Source organism: Rhinoraja longicauda, chromosome 10, assembly GCF_053455715.1.
Source record: "Rhinoraja longicauda isolate Sanriku21f chromosome 10, sRhiLon1.1, whole genome shotgun sequence".
In the NCBI taxonomy this organism is placed as follows: domain Eukaryota; kingdom Metazoa; phylum Chordata; class Chondrichthyes; order Rajiformes; family Arhynchobatidae; genus Rhinoraja; species Rhinoraja longicauda.
In genome coordinates this window covers 2,957,982-2,978,504 of record NC_135962.1, presented here as the reverse complement: position 1 = coordinate 2,978,504, position 20,523 = coordinate 2,957,982, and the positions used below count along the sequence as shown (strand labels likewise).

Below are 20,523 nucleotides of genomic sequence, written 5' to 3'. Positions count from 1 at the left end.
AATGATCCCCTTCCAGTGCAAAGTGGGCAGGAAGGTGTCACGCTCTTGCCCCAGACATGGAGGTTTGCTGGGCTTGGTAGGGCATCATAGACAGCTTGGACAAGGAACCGGACGCACTGGAAATCTGCCTGCATGATGTTCAAAATTACTTATTGATTTGTACATATGACCATAAAATCATTTTTTTAGATAACTGATGATATTAATTATGTACATACAAAATGCTGGAGTAAATTAGCGGGACAGGCAGCATCTCTGGAGAGAAGGAATGGGCGACGTTTCAGGTCGACACCCTTCTTCAGACCCTTTACCAGTCTGAAGAAAGGGTCTCGACCCAAAACGTCATCCATTAAGTCTGAAGAAGAATCTCGACCCGAAACAACACCCATTCATGGTTGAGCCTAAGACATTACCTTGAGGCACACCTGCAAAGTTGTTCTATGGCTGAAATAATGACTGCCAACAATCATGATCATTACCTTTGTGTAGGGTTGGTGTTTTCCATTTGATGATTATTGGCATTAGTTATATCAGGGGTACTTGATGCCATACTAGTTCAAATGTTTCCTCATGTCAAGAAAAGTAGCTCTCATCTCAATGCTGAAATTACAGTTTCAATCCATTTTTAGTTCAAGGTTGGTGCTGTGCGATACTAGCAAAACCCAAAGTGATCATCAGTAGTTTGTTATTTGGTGATGAAGTACATAACTAATAAAGACAAAAAAAGGGTTTTTAACCCTTCCTGTTATGCTTTTAAATAGCTAATGAATAACCTCTTATCTTAGCATTATCTTCTAAAAATTCCATATCTATTTCCCTTATAATCCAAAATATAATAACAGCGTTCAAATATAAAAATACAACATAAATATTTTTGCTCTTTACTCCTTTCATCCTCCTTATTTCGTCTCCACCATAGCTATTTGCGTTAAATGCTGTTTTTACTTTTATTATGCAACTTGGTAAATCTAGATCCTTGTGTTGTTTTGGTTGCTTCTTAAGAATTGTGGGGTTTGTCCTAAGCAATGTATTGTTTTAAAACAGAAATATAGAATGATATGAAGTAGAAAAAGGAAAATTAGGGCTAACAGCACTTTGTGAAACTTGGATTTTGAAAATGTATGTTCTAGTTTTGGGAACTTTACTGTTTGTTTTCTTTCATTCACTTGAAGCTTGGAACATGTCAATAATCTTGGTGGAAGCATCCTCTAATGTGTAAGTGGATGCTTAAATGGGATAACATAGACCTTGCGTGATTGGTGAGCATGGACTTGGTGGGCCAAAAGATATGTTTCCATGCTGTATCTTGAAACTAAGCTTGAAGCTTGGAACATGTCAACATTCTTGGTGGAAGCATCAAACTCTCAAACAATACAAACCTGATTGAGTCTTTTTGAAGAGGTGACGAAGATGATTGATAGGGTAGGATAGTAAATGCTGCATACAAAGACGTTAGTAAAACCTTCAACCAGGTCCCTCATTGTAGTATGTTACTGAAGATTAGGGTACATGGGATCTATGGAGACTTGGTAGATTGGATTCAAAATTGGGTTGGCCTTAGAAAGCAAAGGGTAGTGATCGACGTGTTATTCTGAGTGGAGGGCTATGACCAGTGGTGTTCCACAAGGATCAGTGCTGGGACCTCGTTTGTGGTGTATTTAAGTAATTTGGATGAAAATGTAGATGAGCTGATTAGTAAATTTGAAGATGACATACAGATTGATGGGTTTGTGGACAGTGAGGAAGATTATTGAAGGACACAAAGTGCTGGAGCAGGTCAGGCAGCATGTATGGAGAACATAGATAGGTGACGTTTCGGGTTGAGACCCTTCATCAGTCTGAAGAAGGGTCTCAACCCAAAACGCTACCTGTGCATGTTCTCCAGAGATCCTGCCTAACCTACTGAGTTACTCCAGCACTTTGTGCCCTTTTGTATATTAACCAGCATCTGCAGTTCTTTGTTTCTACAAAATTGGTAAAGGATACAACAGGATATAAACCAGTTGGAAATGAAGGCACAGAAATGGTAGATGGAGTTTAATTAAGACAGGCGAAAGGTCAAATGCAGGAGCAAATGTACAGTAAATGGCAGGACTCTTTGGAGCATTGATGTACAGAGGGATCTTGGGGTGCAAAAGCATTGGAGACTGGGGGTCGACTTGATGAAGAGACATAAAGTATTTTTAATAGACAATAGGCAATAGACAATAGGTGCAGGAGTAGGCCATTTGGTCCTTCGAGCCAGCACCACCATTCAATGTGATCATGGCTGATCATTCTCAATCAGTACCCCATTCCTGCCTTCTCCCCATACCCCTTGACTCTGCTATCCTTAAGAGCTCTATCTAGCTCTCTCTTGAATGCTTCAGTCTGAAGAAGGGTCTCAACCAGAAACGTCACCCATTCCCTCTCTCCTAGATGCTGCCTGACCTGCTGAGTTACTCCAGCATTTTGTGATACAATATGAGAGCATCATTTAACAGGCACACAAAAAGGCATGGAATGCAGGGATATAGACCAGATGCAGGCAGCTACAATTAGTTAAATTGGCATAATAATTGGCATGGACATTGTGGGCCAAAGGGCCTGTTTCTGTACTGTTCTATGTACTATTGGGCTGACAGTTTCAAGTGAGCTTTTAGGATTCACCATTAGGAATATTCCCATTTTGCCAATCTTATGTTTTGTCATTCTTTAAGCAGAAAAAATAAAAACAATATAGTAGTTCACAGGTAACTACAACAAAAGCACATTTTGAAGAGGTGATAAACAGAAAGGACGATTATGATGAAGAAAGTCACAAAATGCTGGAGTAACTCAGTGGGACAGGCAGCATCTCAGGAGAGAAGGAATAGGTGCCGTTTTGGGTTGACCCTTCTTCAGACTGAGAGTAGGGAGAGAGGGAGACTAGGGATATGGAAGGGTAAGGTGTGAAAACAACAGATCACAGCAGATCCTGTTCAAGGAAGTGTAGAATGGTTGGCTGAGAAGAAGGTGACAATGAGGCATACAATCAGTAAAATTAATCAGGAGGACCGTGAAACTAGTCGGAGAACCAGGGTGGGGGAGGGACCAAGAGAGAGTGAAAGCAAGGGTTACTTGAAGTTGAGAAATCAATCATCTTTCCACTGGGTTGTAAGCTGCTCAAGCGAAATATGAGGTGCTGTTCCTCCAATTTGCACTGGGCCTCTCTCTGACACTGGAGGAGGCACAGGACAGAAAGGTCAGTGTGGGAATGGGAGGGGGAGTTAAAGTGTTTAGCAACCGGGAGATCACGTAAGCCTAGGCGAAGTGAGCGGAGGTGTTCAGCTAAACGATCGTTGAGCCTGCGCTTGGTCTCGCCGATATATAGTTCACACCTGGAACAGCGGATACAGTAGATGAGGTACAAGTGAACCTTAAAGGACTGTTGGGATCCCTGGACCGTCGAGAAAGGAAGTATAGGAACAGGTGTTGCATCTCCTGCGGTTGCAGGTGAAAGTACAGAAGAAGGTTATATGGTATAAAGAACGAGAGAAGAATCACGCAATGCTACCTTTGATGTTTAATCTGTTTGTTGGTTGGGCATTGATGTTCACAACGATGTTCAAAACAGTGCGAAGTTGGACGTCACAATTGAGTGAAACAGCTTGGTTTGGCGTTAAAAGCATTGGTGTGTGGCCGTACAGCAATCCTACCCTTTGAGTGGGCCTGGTGTGCATGATTTTTTTGAGAAGACCGCTGTTGCCAAGCAAGGTGCAGAAGTCAGTGATTACTTGAGAGGTCTCTGATTAATGGGAGCTTCGGCCGCACTTTGCTCCAAGTCTACAGAACATCAACCACACATTTTGGTCGAACGTTTTCTTTTTTTAAAGTCAATATGTCCCCCACCACAAGTGTTAATACGGGTGGGGTGGTGGAGATGGTGTTTAGCGGACTACATTGTACGCGCTGTCGGCTCGGCCACACCCGGCCATTGTGCCCATGCCTAGGCCCAGGCCTGCCCGGTTTCCATGGCAACGGGATGAGGAGATGGCAGCGAGCAGCCGGCGTCCTCCCGCTCCCTCTCGCCCCAGTTTCTCCTCGCCTCTCGAACCCCCGCGCATACTGAAAAACAGGATATCGTTCCAGAAATGATTTCACACTTCAAGCCGTGAGCCGAGGATGAATGGTAAGCTGACATTTTTGTATCGCAGGCGAATAACTAGCAGGCGGGCGCTGCTGCAGCTTCGGCATCGGCTGCCATCTTGTGTACACCTGGGCGCACAAAACAGGCTGTATGGACATTGATTACCTTCGTGTGAATTAAAAGTAAAAAGGCTCACATTTGTTGTAAACCAGCATTTTGTTTAATCGATCACGTTTTATTTTTAAAGACTATCGCCTGGTAGCAAAGATCGGCGAGGGGACATTTTCCGAGGTCTGGAAGGCACAAAGCTTAAAAAATGGGACCTACTACGCCTGTAAAAAGATGAAACAGTATATCGAAAGGTAAATTCAAATCAATCTAGCCCTACTGTATGTAAAATGTTGATAATTATGTTAAATTAAACTGGTTTGAAACCTCAATGGTTTATTTAAATCCCGATGCTGTCTTACTCGAACGTGCAATTATCTATAAAACATTATTTGGCAGAAAGACATTTTATGTAATATTATAATCAGTTAAAGTATATTTTTTACAATAGAAAAGATTAATAAGCAGTATATTTTAAAATTATTGTCACTTTATATCACAGGTATAATTTGTGTAGTGATTATGGGATTAAATGTATAACAGCTATTTTAAATTTCTGTTGAGTGCAAGAAATGGTGGCATGTACTACTTGACTTGGACTGCTGCTGAGGGAAAAAGTAGAAGTGGAGACACAAAAACAATATCAATAAATGCTGGTGATTTTCAGCAGGTCTGCTGACAACTGTAGAAAAGGAAACAAAGGGTAAAGGCCAATGGTCCTTCATTACTACACCATTGGAAAAGCAAGGAAACAGATGGGCTTGGGGAAAACAGAGGAAACAAATGTGATAGAGGAATATTGTCCAGGTGTCACAGATGCTGTCAATGCCCTCTACACAAGAGTCATAAAGCTGTACAGCACAGAAACGAGCCCTATGTTACCTACTTGAGCTAGTACCATTTATCTCTGTAGGCTCTTATTTCTCTAAACATTTCCTACCCATGTACCTGTCCAAATGCCTTTCATAGAAACATAGAAAACAGGTGCAGGAGTAGGCCATTCATCCAGCTCAGTAACCTGTACCTGCCTTCTCCCCATACCCCCCTGATCCCTTTAGCAAAATGTTAATATTGTACCACCCCTTACCACTTCTTCTGGCAGCTTGTTCCACTGACCCACTACTCTCTATGTGAAAAAGTTGCCTCTTGGATCCCCTTTAAAATTGTTTCCTCTGACATTAAATCTATGCCCTCTAGTTTTAGAGTCCCTTACTCTGGGGAAATTTAAAAAAATCACTAAAACCATTCACCTTATTTATGCTCCTCATAATTTTAAATACCTCCATAACATCACCTCTCAATCTCCTATGCACCAGAAAAAAATGTTCTTGTCTATCTATCCCTCTTTATAAACGCAAGCCTTCCGGTTTCAGTAAAAATATTATTAATCTTTTCTGCACCTTTTCCAGTTTAATGATGTATTTTCTATAGCTCAGTAACCAAAATTACACAAGATATTCCAAGTGTGATCTCTCCAATATCTTGTGCATTGTATCATGATGTCCCAACTCCTGTACCCAATGTCCTAATCGGGAATGCAAGCATGCTAAATGTCGCCTTCACCACCATGTCTACCTGTGTTTCGATTAACTAAATACCCTTGGTTTCTTTGTTCTACAACACTCTCTACTGCCTGGCTATTGTTAAGTCCTGCCCTACTTTAACTTCCAAAATTGCAACACTTTTCTGAGTTAAACTCCATCTGCCAATCCCTGGCCCTCTTTCCCAGTTTTTCTCGATCCTGTTGTGATCTTCAATAACCTTCTTCACTGTCCACAATTTTGGTGTCATCTGCAAACCTCCTATCCATGCCAACTACATTTACAGATAAATTGTTAATCGTTAATATTAACAGCTTCAAATTCGTGAAAGTTAACATTTCAGATGACCTGTCCTGGGCCCAGCATATTGATGTAAATACACAGTAGGTGCACTATCGCCTCTGGTTTCTTAGAAGTTTAAAGAGATTTGGCATGTTACCGAATACTCTAAGAAACTTCCACTGGTGCACTGCAGAAAGTATCGTGAATGGTTGCATCATAGCTTGGTGCATCAATTCCAACACATGGGAATGCAAGAAGCAGAGAGTGGTGGACCCTGCCCAGTCCATCACGGCCACAGGCCTCCCAACCAATTAAATATCTACATGAGGCGTCGCTTAAGAACACTCGTCATCAAGGATCCCCACCGTTTGGGCCGTGTTCTTTTTTAACTGCTAATGTCGGGCAGGAGGTACTGAGACATGAAGTCCCACACCATTAGGTTCAGGAATAGCTACTTTGCTACAACCATCAGATTGTTGAACTGACCTGCGCAACCCTAATCCTTACTTGACAATGACACAATTAGGACCACTACACTACAATGGACTAACATAGAAAATAGGTGCAGGAGCAGGCCATTCAGCCCTTCAAGCCAGCACCACCATTCAATATGATCATGACTGATCATCCAGAATCAGTACCCTGTCCCTGCTTTCTCCCAATATACCTTGATTTTATTAGCCCTGAGAGCTATATCTAACTCTCTCTTGAATACATCCAGTGAATTGGCCTCCACTGCCTTCTGTGGCAGAGAATTCCACAGATTCACAACTCTCTGGGTGAAAAAGTATTTCCTCATCTCAGTCCTAAATGGCCTTCCCCTGATTCTTAAATTGTGACCCCTGGTTCTGGATTCCCCCAACATCGGGAATATTTTTCCTGCATCTAGCCTGTCTAAACCCGTAATAATTTTATAGGTTTCTATAAGATCCCCTCTCATCCTTCTAAATTCCAGTCGATCTATTCTTTCATCATATGTCAGTCCCGCCATCCCGGGAATTAACCTGGTTAACCTACGCTGCACTCCCTCAATAGCAAGAATGTCCTTCCTCAAATTAGGAAACCAAAATTGCACACAATACTCCAGGTGCGGTCTCACCAGGGTCCTGTACAACTGCAGTAGGACCCCATTGCATCTATACTCAAATCCTCTCGCTATGAAGGCTAACATGCCATTAGTTTTCCTCACTGCCTACTGTACCTGCATGCTTACTTTCAGTGACTGATGTACAAGGACACCTATGTAGGTCTCGTTGCATCTCCCCTTTTCTTAATCTGACACCATTCAGATAATAATCTGCCTTCTTGTTCTTGCCATCAAAGTGGATAACCTCACATTTATCCATATTTTACTGCATCTGCTATGCCCACTCACCCAACTTTTCCAAGTCACCCTGCAGCCTCATAGCATCCTCCTCGCAGCTCATACCACTACCCAGCTTTGAGTCATCTGCAAACTTAGAGATGTTACATTTAATTCCTTCGTCTAAATCGTTGAAATATATTGTAAATAACTGGGGCCCCAGCACTGAGCCTTGCGGCACCCCAGTAGTCGCTGCCTGCCATTCTGAAAAGGACCTGTTAATTCCTACTCTTTGCTTCCTGTCTGCCAACCAGTTTGCTATCCATATCAATACCCTACCCCCAATACCATATGCTCTAATTTTGCACACTAATCTCTTGTGTGAGACCTTGTCAAAGGCTTTTTGAAAGTCCAGATACACCACATCCACTGGCTTTCCCTTATCCATTCTAGTTGTATTTTGCACTAATAACAAGCTAAAGTTGCATTTTGCACTAATGTCTCTTACTCTCTACATTTTCTTTCACTGTCTTTCAGAATCTATATGTAACTTATGTATAATTTATATTTTGTGTGTTTGTCTGAGTCCATGTGTTTGTGATGTAGCTGCAATCAAGATTGTCCTTGTACTGTACCTCGTACTCAATCAAATTCATGAGACTTGATTTCCCACACAATAGTTCCCTTGTTTGTTCTGACAGGCCTTCTTAAATGTAGGCACAAAATTAGCCTCCCTGTATCTTCTGGTACCTTACCCATGACTTATGATGATACATATATTGTGGCCAATGCGCCAGCAATTGTTTTGCTAGCTTTCCACAATGTCCTAGGATACACTTGGCCAGGCTTCGGGGATCTATCCTCTTTTATGTATTTTAAGACCACCACTTTTGTAATGTGGATCTGGCTAATCTGTCTGGATGAATATAAATAAAAAGAGATGAAATGAGAAAAGAGAGAAAAGAAAACATGCTGGAACTGATGCAGAACAATGCAGTTGCTGGAGATTCAAAATAAAAGAGAATACTGGAAATATTCTGCATTTACAAAGAAAGAAAGAGAGAAAAGTTAATGTTATAGTTTGACGAACTTGCATCAGTTCTGAAACGCAATGGAAAAACTGATTAACATTTTCTAATTCATTATTGTGTCTCAATGGCTATTTTTTTGTCTTCATTGCATGACCACTTTGCAAACATCCTTGTTCAGACTGTGGGGATGATTTTGAGTTTACAGTTCATCATCGCCTTAATTCTCCATTACACTCCCACTCTGGCCTATCTGCCTGTGGACTCCCTCATTGTCTCCATAAGGCCTGATGTAAGATTGTTGAACAGTACCTAATCTATCTATATAAGGTGCTGCCTTCAGGACTCGATATAAAATTCAGTCAATTCAGGTAACTCACATTTGCTTTTTGTATCAGACAAAGCTCAACTATAAGGTGACACAATAGGGTTAGGCAGCATCTTTGGAGAACATGGATTAATTTTGGGTTGGGACCCTTATGTTCTCCAGGAATGCTTCCTGAACCACTGAGTTACTCTAGCACTTTGTGTCTTTTTTGTAAACCAGCATATGCAGTTCTTTGATTTGTCTATTATTCACACAAGACACACCCTAATCTGTTGGCCATTTCCAACATTCTTGTTTGAATTTAGTTGTTTTCAACAGTATTTCACACTTTTACGGCTCCTTTGTTTATTTTTTTTCTTTAATTCCTCATTAATTTATCAACAACAACTTAATAAACAGTATGCTACCACACCAACCCTGGCCCTGCCCTATTATGGATGTTTCCACTATCCAATCCATCCCCCTCAACAACTTGAACAATAGTAAAACTCAGATAATCTGACAACCTTATGATAAATTCATAAGTCATAGGAGCCTACAATAGGAACATGGGAATGGGACCCTGGTGTGTTTCTAAGGAATGTGGGAACGTTGTTGTTTCAAATGAATGTAGGAAGGGGTCCTGAAGTGTTTATAAGGAGCCTGGGAACATAGTTCCGATATGTATTTTAAGAAGTGTGGAAAGAGGCCCCTGTCAGTTTAGGAAGAGTATGGGAATAGGCGCATGGTGAGCTAAATGTTAAACAATGGGTTGGTGCATTATTGGAGTCTTACTACAACTTGTTTTCTCACTTTTTCTGTTTTGATGAAGATCTCTGTGAAATTAAAATGTAACTCTGTTTTACTATCTGTTCCATTCATATGATAGGTTTTGTATTGTTTTCCCACTATTTAGTATTGGTTCTATCAATTTGTTTTACGGTATCTTTTCAATTTTATTCATTGATCAATGATCCAGACTCTCTCCCTTTGCCTCCAGATGTCCACAATTAAACAGCAATTAAGTTGACTCATTTAAAAATCAGAATTAGTGATGAATCGGTACCTATTGCCCCACCCATATCATTTTTATGTCAACTAATTTTGTCTGTCAGGCCTCAGAGAAAAGTTGATTGCAAATAATGTTTTTGTTAATTCACGGTTAAACTTAGTTAATTGACGTTTTGAGAATGGCTACATATCTCAAGAAGACATTGCTGTGGCTTCTTGTGCTGAGATGACCAAATCTTTACTTCCATTTCCAATCTGTACTACCTACAAATCCTTTGCCTCTTTGACTGTGGATTTATCGAGTAGACACAAAAAGCTGGGGTAACTCAGCGGGTCAGATGGCATCTCTGGGGAAAGGGAATAGGTGGCATTTCGGGTTGAGACCCTTCAGATCTAGTCTTGGTCTTTGCAACTTAGTTAAAATGGCTGAAATCCAGTTCAATTCTGTGTATTTTCATTGCATAATGCATTCTTAAAAATAGAAAATGGCCAATGCCATATTTTAAAAAATCACTATTCTCTGGAGAATGAACACCTAACACCACCATAGAAATGGTTTCTCATTTAAGATATGCAGAATAGCTGTTTTAAAACTGCCAGTACATCATTTGGATAATAAGTGTATAGCAGACATGTAAAATGTAACCAGTATAAACAGTTTAACAATTTCTGCAGACAAATCAGGCCATTTTTATTGATTAAAAAAAATCCAAGAAAATTAGTCATAGAAATTATTAGAATTTTGAAAGTTAATCGATGTTTATAAATCACACAGTTTCTGCTTTCAAATTATATCCGAACCTGTCTTCCAAATAACCATTGTTTTGTGTTCACCTTTTGCAATTAGCTTGGAGGAAGTGAACAATATACGTGAAATTCAAGCCATGCGCAGACTGAGCTTGCATCCTAATATTCTTCAGTTACATGATGTGGCCTTGTAAGTTGTGCTTCATTGTTGTATTTTTATAATTAAATATACTTACAAATTTGTGTTAAACACAAAGCTTGAGTAACTCAGCAAATCAGGCAGCATCTCTGGAGAAAAGACTGAAGAAGACCCAAAATGTCACCTATTCCTTTTCTCCAGAGCTGCTGCCTGACCCGCTGAGTTACTCCAGCTTTTTGTGTCTATCATCGGTATAAACCAGCATCTGCAGTTCCTTCCTACATATAGAACCATGTTTATAGATTTGCCTGCTTTATATCTTCAGTCAATTTGTTTTTTTCCCTCTCAAAGCAAAGCATCTGAATCTGCAGTATGTATTGGATTTTCATAAAGCACGGCACCAATATTTTCAGTGTTTACGCTCGGATACGCATTCATATTTTCTAAATATTTTTCCTTGACAGCCAGCAGAACCTCCCTCTTGCTTCCATGCTCAAAACTATAGTACAGGTGCTATTCCGCAAAAGAACTAATCTTATTTTAAATGCAAGCTATTATTCTGGAAGATCATTAAAAAGTTGACTGCGACTGTTTCTACCAATAAAGTATTTATGTGGACATTTTCTCCCCTCTCTTCCACCCAAAGGTATATACTATACATTATACAGTAGCCATTTTTTATTATCAAACATGTCACTAGGAAGATGGCTATTTAGGGGAGGGCAGTTTATTATCGTTTAGATCATCATTTATTATCGTTTAGATCATCGTTTATTCAAATCTATCCTCGCCTAATTTCAACTTGTATGCATCCTTAATGTTAATTATAAATTAAAAAAATTAAATATGGGAGCCATCACTGATTTATTTATTTTTCCTTCTTAGCCCAGAACAATTTTGCCAATTATAGTATCAGACAGTTCCGTGCAGATCGAATTGACTTTGGACCTTTCTACTGTGTCCAATTTATAATTTAATTGGAAAGAAAATGGAAGTCAGCTTCCAGAAGAATATTAAATGGAAACAAACCATCTTAACTTGGAGAACAATGATGATGAGTTATTTGTTTAAAACCGTTATTAAGCAGGTGAGATTGCTTAAAAGGAACATTTTCATATTGGAAGCATGGAAAATTATTTAACTTTAACTTGACAAAGTACAATATTTACTGGAATTATTAAATACTTTTGCATCTGTTCCTATATCTGTGTCGCTTCTTTATTTGTGTAATGCAAAATTGATCCCATTGCCTGCACACTTCTCATACATTATTCCATTACCCTTAATGGCTTTGCCTCATCCTTTTTCTACAGCATAACTTTCCATGCTTCCAATGTGAAAATGTTTCTTTCATGCATTCTCCTCAACTTATGGTTGTAAATGAATAATTCTTAATCATTGCTCTCCAATCAGAGGAAATATTATTTTCCTTTTCCTTCGATTAAAATTTCTCATAGTTTAAAATAGTTTATTTTGAAAATTAAAATGTCTGAGGGCAGCACGGTGGCACAGCGGTAGAGTTGCTGCTTTACAGCGCCAGAGACCCAGGTTCCATCCTGACTACGGTTGCCATCTGTACAGAGTTTGTACATTCTCCCTGTGATGGTGTGGGTTTTCTCTGGATGCTCCAGTTTCCTCGCACATCCCAAAGATGCGCAGGTTTGTAAGCTAATTGGCTTCTGTAAATTGTCCTTAGTGTGTAGGTTATAACTAGTGGTTTGCGTGGAATCGGTGGGCTGAAGGACCCGTTTCCACTCTGTATCGCTAAACGTGTATTATTTTGTTTTATTACTATTATCATTTTGCCCCACCGAACTTGTTCCTTTCAAGCTTGATGGGTCCTTCCTCCCTGGTCCAGTCTCTTCCCATTTGCATCCGTAACACCCCTAATATCCCTTTTCATCTCTATCTCATGCTTGAATGATCTGAAGGCCATACACCTCTTCCTTGAACAGACACCTAATCAGTGTCCTTCCATCAACTTACTGATTCACCTAGCTAAACCTATTACATTGAACAGCTTTAACTCAATTTGCCTTTCCCAGAGCATCGGTGTAGCAATGGGACATGGGACAAACCCATGCCTGACTTTTTGTAAGTGGAAAAATCATCTTCAATCCTACTTGGGACCCCTCCCTCAACTCTTATTGTAGTATAGTGACAATTGTATCAGTGCTACTTTCTGAAGTCATACAGAACTAAAATGTCATTACTTTTGTTGCTACTTTGCTCCTTGTCTTCACTTTTACATCATCCACCTCTGACTCCTCCCTTTGTTTTCTGGATCTCTGTTGCTATCCCAGGATAGATTAGAGACATACATCCATTACAAACCCACAGACCCCCATCGCTATCTCAATTATAATTCCAAACACTTTGCCTTTTGTAAGGAATCCACACCATTTTTCTAATGCTCTTATCTCCTTTGTATGTTTCTGATATAATCTTCACAAGGTGCCTCTGCAATGCCTCCCATCTTCTGCCTCCCATCGTCCTGAACAGTAGCTTCCCTTCCACCATAGTATACAGAGTTCTTGTCCACGTCTCATCTGTTTCTCACATCTCTGCTGTTCTTCCCTCTCCTGGACAAAACAAGGATGGCAATCCCCTGGTCTTCATTTTCCACTCCTCAATAGATTTGCAACTTCCACTACTTTTAACACCATCAAATGAATCTCTCCCCCCCCCCCCCCCTCCCTTTTTGTTTAGCATTCAGAAGGGATCATCCCCTTCATGGCTCCCTCATCCACTCTTCCATCTCCACCAACCACTTCACTTCTCATGACACTTTCCCTGGAACTCCAGGAGATGCAACACCTGATCTTTCCCTTCCAGGAACCCAAACAGTCCTTTCATGCAAAGTTATGATTCACTTCCACTTCCACTTTTGTGAATTGCATTAGGTGTTCACAATGTGGTTGTCTTTACACTGGAGAAACCAAACATGAATTGGGTGATTATTTTGCAAAATACCTATGTTCAATCTGCAGTAGTAATCCTGAATTACCTGTGTTGCCCACTGCTCTACTTGCCCATCTCATTCCCACTCTCACTCTAACCTAGCTATCTGTGGCTTCTTGCACTATCATAACAAAGTCCAATATAACCTTGAGGTTCTGCATCTGATTTTCCATATGGGCACATTGCAGTCTTCCAGACTCAACAAATTATACAACCTCTGATAACTCACATTCTCCATTAGCATATATATCTGGCCAATGTGGTCAGTCATGATGAGGATTTTGCACAGTGCTGCAATTCATATTTTTTGCATTCTTTTTTCTTTTTCGATCTTTCCTTAACATCCTCATTAATTTATCATTCAATTGACTTCATCTACAGCTGATCCCCCTTGGCAATCCTGGGCTCAGCCCATCAGAAATATTTCCTTTGTCCTATCTATTCCTTTCCGAACTTTTACAAACGAAAACTACAAGGCCAGTTGAAGTCGCTTCCAAACTACCACGAGCACGTGTCCGGCAGCACCAGAGGATCAAACACCCTTGGCCACAACTATTCCCCTATCAAAGATGCCTATCGCTCCATCCCTCGCCTTCACTTTGGGCAATCCATCTGCCTGGCTATACTCCTTCCTCCTATGTATAGGCAGCAACTGAAGAGCACAGGTCCAGTGGTGAGGACTGCACTGAGCTGGTCAGGGGAGGCAGAGGAACGATTCTGGGATTGTTTGGAGTTAGTAGATAGGGTGATGTTCAAAGAATTTGCAACAGACCTGAACCAATATGCCATGGTTGTTACTGACTTCATAAGAAAATGTGTGGAGGAGTGTGATCCCACCAAAATCAATATTCCCCAACCAGAAGCCTTCGATGAACCAGGAAGTCTGCAATTCTCTGAGGACCAGATCTCGGGCATTCAAGTGTGGCAATGCAGATTCATACAAGAAACCTCAATGACCACCGACAGGTGGCACTACGTCTGTGGTGAAGAAGTGCTTTGAGAGGTTGGTTATAATGCATAGCAACTCCTACCTTAGCAAGAACTGTACATAATTGGTATGAATTGGTAATAACACTCCTCGATAACCAAAGAGGCACATCAAGGCTAATCGCTCAGTCCCTTGCTCTACTTGCTCACAACTTCAGTAAGACCAAATATCTGATTGTGGACTTTAGACGAGGAAGGCCATGGAACTAGAAACCTATCTTTTTCGACGGGTCGGTGGTAGAGAGGGTCAACAACTTCAAGGTCTGGGGCGTGCATATCTCTGTCCTGGTTCCAGCACGTCACACATTCATAAAGGAAGCCCATTAACACCTCTACTTCCTCAAAAGATTAAGATGATTTTGTAGGTCGACAAATGCTCTCTCTAACTTCTACAGGTGTATGGTAGAGAGCATATTGACTGGTTGCATCATGGCCTGGTTTGCCAACTCAAACCCCCTGGAAAGAAGGAGATTATAAAAAGTGATGGACGCCATCACGGCTACACGCCATCATCGAAGGGATCTACTGGAGACGTTGCCTCAAAAAGTCAGCCAGCATCATCAAGGTCCCATACCACACTGGCCATGCTCTCATTTCACTCCTGCCATTGGGAGGAAGACATAGGAGTCTGAAAACTGACCTCCAGGTTCAGAAACTGCTTCCTCCCAACAACTATTAGGTTATTGAACACCACAAACATCAACTAAACTTCAAACTATGACCTGTCATGGTTGCACTAGGGATTTTCGGTTTTTGTTTTGCACTAATATTGTTTTTTTTAAGTGTATTTAATTTTGTTATGCTATCTATAGACTACTGTGTTTACAGACCTGTTATGCTACTCCAAATAAATATTTCATTGTTTTGTTTTAGTATACATGACAATAAAACACTCTTGAAACCAACTAATGTTTTTTCTCTATGGTCTAATGAATGGTCTTTAACTAAAAACTTTAACTCTGTTTCAATTCCACCAATGTTTCCTGATCTTCTGAGTGCAGCATTTTGTGTTTTTATTTCAGATTTCCAACATTGGCAGTTTAATTGTATTTTTCCATTAACTTATCTGTTTTTCCAACTATATGTTCCTATTTTTGGCATTGTCAGAGTGAAACGAAAATGTGTGATTTGTTCAACTTTGATATCTTTGTTTAAGAGGTTACCCAAATTAACACTAGTATGATCTAATCATTTTTAGTGTGATTTTGTAGCATTTCTTTATGATTATACTTAAAATTCTGTTATTCTTTTGATGGCTTTATTTACCTGTAATCTGTCAATTCAAAATCTCTGCATCTTTCTATTAAATGTAAGTTTCTATTCCTTACTGTTCCATGAAGTCATTGTATAATACTTATCCACACTAACTTGTACAAGTTTCATGTTTTGATAATATTTTAATTTATTTGAATATTCTTAAAATTCCCTGTGAGTCTTGCCAAACCAGAGGCGAGAATATTTTAAAATTAAAATTAAAGTAGCATCAATTTAAAGTTGGGTTCACAATTTTTATTAAATGTTCCACTGTATCTGAACAAATGCATAACATTTTATTTTCTTCCTGTCTGTTTCTTTCTAGTGATAAAAAATCTGGATCTCTTGCTCTAATATGTGAACTCATGGACATGAATATCTATGAACTGATACGAGGTCAGTGCTATTGAGTGATCAGAATTTACTTGCAGGTCGCTGACAAATAGTGCCATGAAATAAAAATCAAATTGAACAGGTACTTCGGATCTGTCTTCACTAAGGAAGGCACAAACAATCTCCCAGATGTACTAGAGGACAGAGGATCTAGGGGGGGTAGAGGAACTGAAAGAAATTTGCATTAGGTGAGAAATAGTATTGGGTAGACTGATGGGACTGAAGGTTGATAAATCCCCAGGGCATCCCAGGGTACTCAGGGAGGTGGCTCTAGAAATAGTGGAAGCATTGGTGATCATTTTCCAATGTTCAATGGATTCAGGATCAGTTCCTGTGGATTGGAGGATAGCTAATGTTATCCCACCTTTCAAGAAAGGAGCAAGAGAGATAATGGGGAATTACAGACCAGTTAGCCTGACATCGGTGGTGGGGAAGATGAGGGAGTCAATTATTAATGAGGTAATATCGGTGCATTTGGATAGCAGTAAAAGGATAAGTCCAAGTCAGCATGGATTTATGAAAGGGAAATCATGCTTGACTAATCTTCTGGAATTTTTTGAGGATGTGACAAATAAAATGGATGAAGGGGAGCCAGTGGATGTAGTATATCTAGACTTTCAGAAAGCCTTTGATAAGGTCCCACACGGGAGATTGGTGAGCAAAATTAGAGCACATGGTATTGGGGGTAAGGTGTTGACATGGATAGAGAATTGGTTGGCAGACAGGAAGCAAAGAGTAGGAGTAAACGGGCCCTTTTCAGAATGGCAGGCAGTGGCGAGTGGAGTGCCGCAAGGCTCGGTGTTGGGGCCGCAACTATTCACCATATATATTAATGATTTGGATGAAGGTATTAGAAGTAACACTAGCAAGTTTGTGGATGACACAAAGCTGGGTGGCAGTGTGAACTGCGAAGAGGATGTTAGGAGGTTGCAGGGTGACCTGGACAGGTTGAATGCATGGCAGATGCAGTATAATATAGATAAATGTGAGGTTATCGATTTTGGCGGCAACAACAAGGAGGCAGATTATTATCTCAATGGTGTCAGGTTAGGTAAGGGGGAGGTGCAGCGAGACCTGGGTATCCTTGTACAGCAGTCACTGAAAGTTGGCGTGCAGGTACAGCAGGCAGTGAAGAAAGCTAATAACATGTTGGCCTTCATAACGAGAGGATTTCAGTATAGGAGTAAAGAGGTTCTGCAGTTGTATAGGGCCCTGGTAAGACCACATCTGGAGCATTGTGTACAGTTTTGGTCGTCTAATTTGATGAAGGACATCCTTGTACTTGAGGCAGTGCAGCGTAGGTTCACGAGATTGATCCCTGGGATGGCGGAAATGTCATATGAGGAAAGATTGAAAAGACTAGGCTTGTATTCACTGGAGTTTAGAAGGATGAGAGGGGATCTGATAGTAACATATAAAATTATAAAAGGACTGGACAAGCTAGATGTAGGAAAAATGTTCCCAATGTTGGGCGAGTCCAGAACCAGGGGCCACAGTCTTAGAATAAAGGGGAGGCCATTTAAAACTGAGGTGAGAAGGAACTTTTTCACCCAGAGAGTTGTGAATTTGTGGAATTCTCTTCCACAGAGGGCAGTAGAGGCCATAGAGGCAGACTTAGAATATACATTAATGACTTAGACGGAGGGATTAAAAGTACCATTAGCAAATTTGCAGATGATACTAAGTTGGGGGGTAGTGTGAATTGTGAGGAAGATGCAATAAGGCTGCAGGGTGACCTGGACAGGTTGTGTGAGTGGGCGGATACATGGCAGATGCAGTTTAATGTAGATAAGTGTGAGGTTATTCACTTTGGAAGTAAGAATAGAAAGGCAGATTATTATCTGAATGGTGTCAAGTTAGGAGGAGGGGGAGTTCAACGAGATCTGGGTGTCCTAGTGCATCAGTCAGAGAAAGGAAGCATGCAGGTTCAGCAGGCAGTGAAGAAAGCCAATGGAATGTTGGCCTTCGTAACAAGAGGAGTTGAGTATAGGAGCAAAGAGGTCCTTCTACAGTTGTACCGGGCCCTGGTGAGACCGCACCTGGAGTACTGTGTGCAGTTTTGGTCTCCAAATTTGAGGAAGGATATTCTTGCTATGGAGGGCGTGCAGCGTAGGTTCACTAGATTAATTCCCGGAATGGCGGGACTGTCGTATGTTGAAAGGCTGGAGCGATTGGGCTTGTATACACTGGAATTTAGAAGGATGAGGGGGGATCTTATTGAAACATATAAGATAATTAGGGGATTGGACACATTAGAGGCAGATAACATGTTCCCAATGTTGGGGGAGTCCAGAACAAGGGGCCACAGTTTGAGAATAAGGGGTAGGCCATTTAGAACGGAGATGAGGAAGAACTTTTTCAGTCAGAGGGTGGTGAAGGTGTGGAATTCTCTGCCTCAGAAGGCAGTGGAGGCCAGTTCGTTGGATGCTTTCAAGAGAGAGCTGGATAGAGCTCTTAAGGATAGCGGAGTGAGGGGGTATGGGGAGAAGGCAGGAACGGGGTACTGATTGATAGTGATCAGCCATGATCGCATTGAATGGCGGTGCTGGCTCGAAGGGCTGAATGGCCTACTCCTGCACCTATTGTCTATTGTCTATTGTCTATATCAATGGATGGATTTAAGAGTGAGTTGATAGAGCTCTAGGGGCTAGTAGAATCAAGGGATATGGGGAGAAGGCAGGCATGGGTTATTGATTGTGGATGATCAGCCATGATCACAATGAATGGCGGTGCTGGCTCGAAGGGCCAAATGGCCTCCTGCACCTATTTTCTATGTAGATCAGTTTAATATCAGTAGCATTTTTCTGTTTTTGGAGAGTAAAAGATGAATAAGGTTGTAACACACCTTTGATAATATAGTTCAGACATTTGTCTTTGTTGGCTAGGTGAGATAGAAAGCCAGGGCATGGTTTGATTTGTTACCTATTTGCTGCCACTGGCTCAGGGCAGCACTGTCATGCACATCAACACCCACACCCCTCCTCTCCTATCTTTTTATTCCCCTCCCTCTCTCAAATATAATGTGGTTTCCTTTGGACCATTTAAATAATAATGGTATTCAAGAGTACAATTGAAATCATGAGTCAAAGTCAATTTGCTTTTTAATCATTCAAATGGTGCCACTGTTGAAATGGACATGTTTTCCCAAATGATAGTGCTGAGTTATCTACATTAAGAAGTCAGAAAAATATGAGTGAACGTAGATTTTGAGAAGCGTTCTAAAGAAGGAAAAGAGCACAGAGAAATTTGAGTTTTAATGGTAACAAATTTAAAACCTTAAGACCAGGCAGTTGAAAGCATGGCAGGCAATTCAGGCACTTTCAAATGACAGAACTGAAGAATGCAGGCATGCCCGAGAACATAATTTAAATTGAATAGGGTAAGACTGTAGAGACATTTGGAAATGATGAGTACAATTTAAAATTGAGCACTGTTTATCTTGGAGTTGGAATGCTCTGAGCACAGGGGATATTGGATGAACAGGAATATTTGTGCTTAAAATGTAGACTAAGGAGGGTAGGCAAAAAGAGGGCAGCGAAGTATCCAGCCATGTTAGAATAGTCTAGACATAGCAAATATGGATGTGGGTATTACTACTACTCCATAGAGTCACAGAGTAACAGAGCATGGAATCAGGCCCTTCTATCCACCAAGCTCACACTACCAGAAAGCATTAATTTTGAATAATCCCACTTTATTCTCTCTACATACCCTTTCAATCCGCCTAGTTTCTACCTCTTCTCTACACACTATGGCAACTTACTTTGACTAGTAACCAACCAACTCCCATGGATGTGGAAAGAAACTCAGGCATCCGACGATCATCCATTTTGGGATGATGTCACAATTGTAGTGTCAGGGATGGGTAGCACAGGAGTACACAAGCAAGTTCTGAAGTAATGAGCAAACTCTGCTCAGCTTGAGGTGAGGCCTGGACTGTCATTGTGGTAGTTAAGATATTAGTGTTAGCTATTGTCTTGGTGTACTGACTCGTGTTTCACTCATCAACATGGAAATGACTGAATATCTTAGGAGATGTATGTCATTACTAGTCATCTAACAGATCAGATATTAAATGCCAACTGAGTTTGCTGATAAGAATATTAGCAAAAGTGAACAAAAAATAGAGATGCTTGCAGGCTCAACACTTGTTCGCCTCCCAATTCTTTTGAAATATTCACAGGTAATTCACTACATTGATAGTGGGTGTGCATAATTACAATTGTGCTACGTTTATCGAAGCAGTCATTTCACAATTCCAAAATGATATTAATAAACCACAAATAAAAAAACATGAATGCTATATGGATATTGGATTTCTGCAATGTTAAATACAAGAGAACATAGAGAGGAA

The 20,523-nt window shown here is 40.6% G+C and overlaps 1 protein-coding gene across 6 annotated transcripts in view; it reads left to right on the top strand.

The window, feature by feature from the left end:
• The first annotated feature begins 3,998 nt into the window (after nt 1–3,998).
• The window catches only part of mok (MOK protein kinase), a 73,357-nt gene continuing 56,832 nt past the window's right edge, over nt 3,999–20,523 (top strand). For 5 of the 6 annotated variants that reach the window (XM_078406044.1, XM_078406045.1, XM_078406047.1 and 2 more), the window contains exons 1-4: nt 3,999–4,150; nt 4,356–4,470; nt 10,536–10,625; nt 16,102–16,172. In XM_078406044.1, the coding sequence (XP_078262170.1) occupies nt 4,144–4,150; nt 4,356–4,470; nt 10,536–10,625; nt 16,102–16,172 (283 nt within the window). In that variant the 5' untranslated portion in view covers nt 3,999–4,143. Of the gene's footprint in view, nt 4,151–4,245; nt 4,257–4,355; nt 4,471–10,535; nt 10,626–16,101; nt 16,173–20,523 lie in introns of those variants that run through there. The other variant, XM_078406048.1, reaches the window with a different exon arrangement.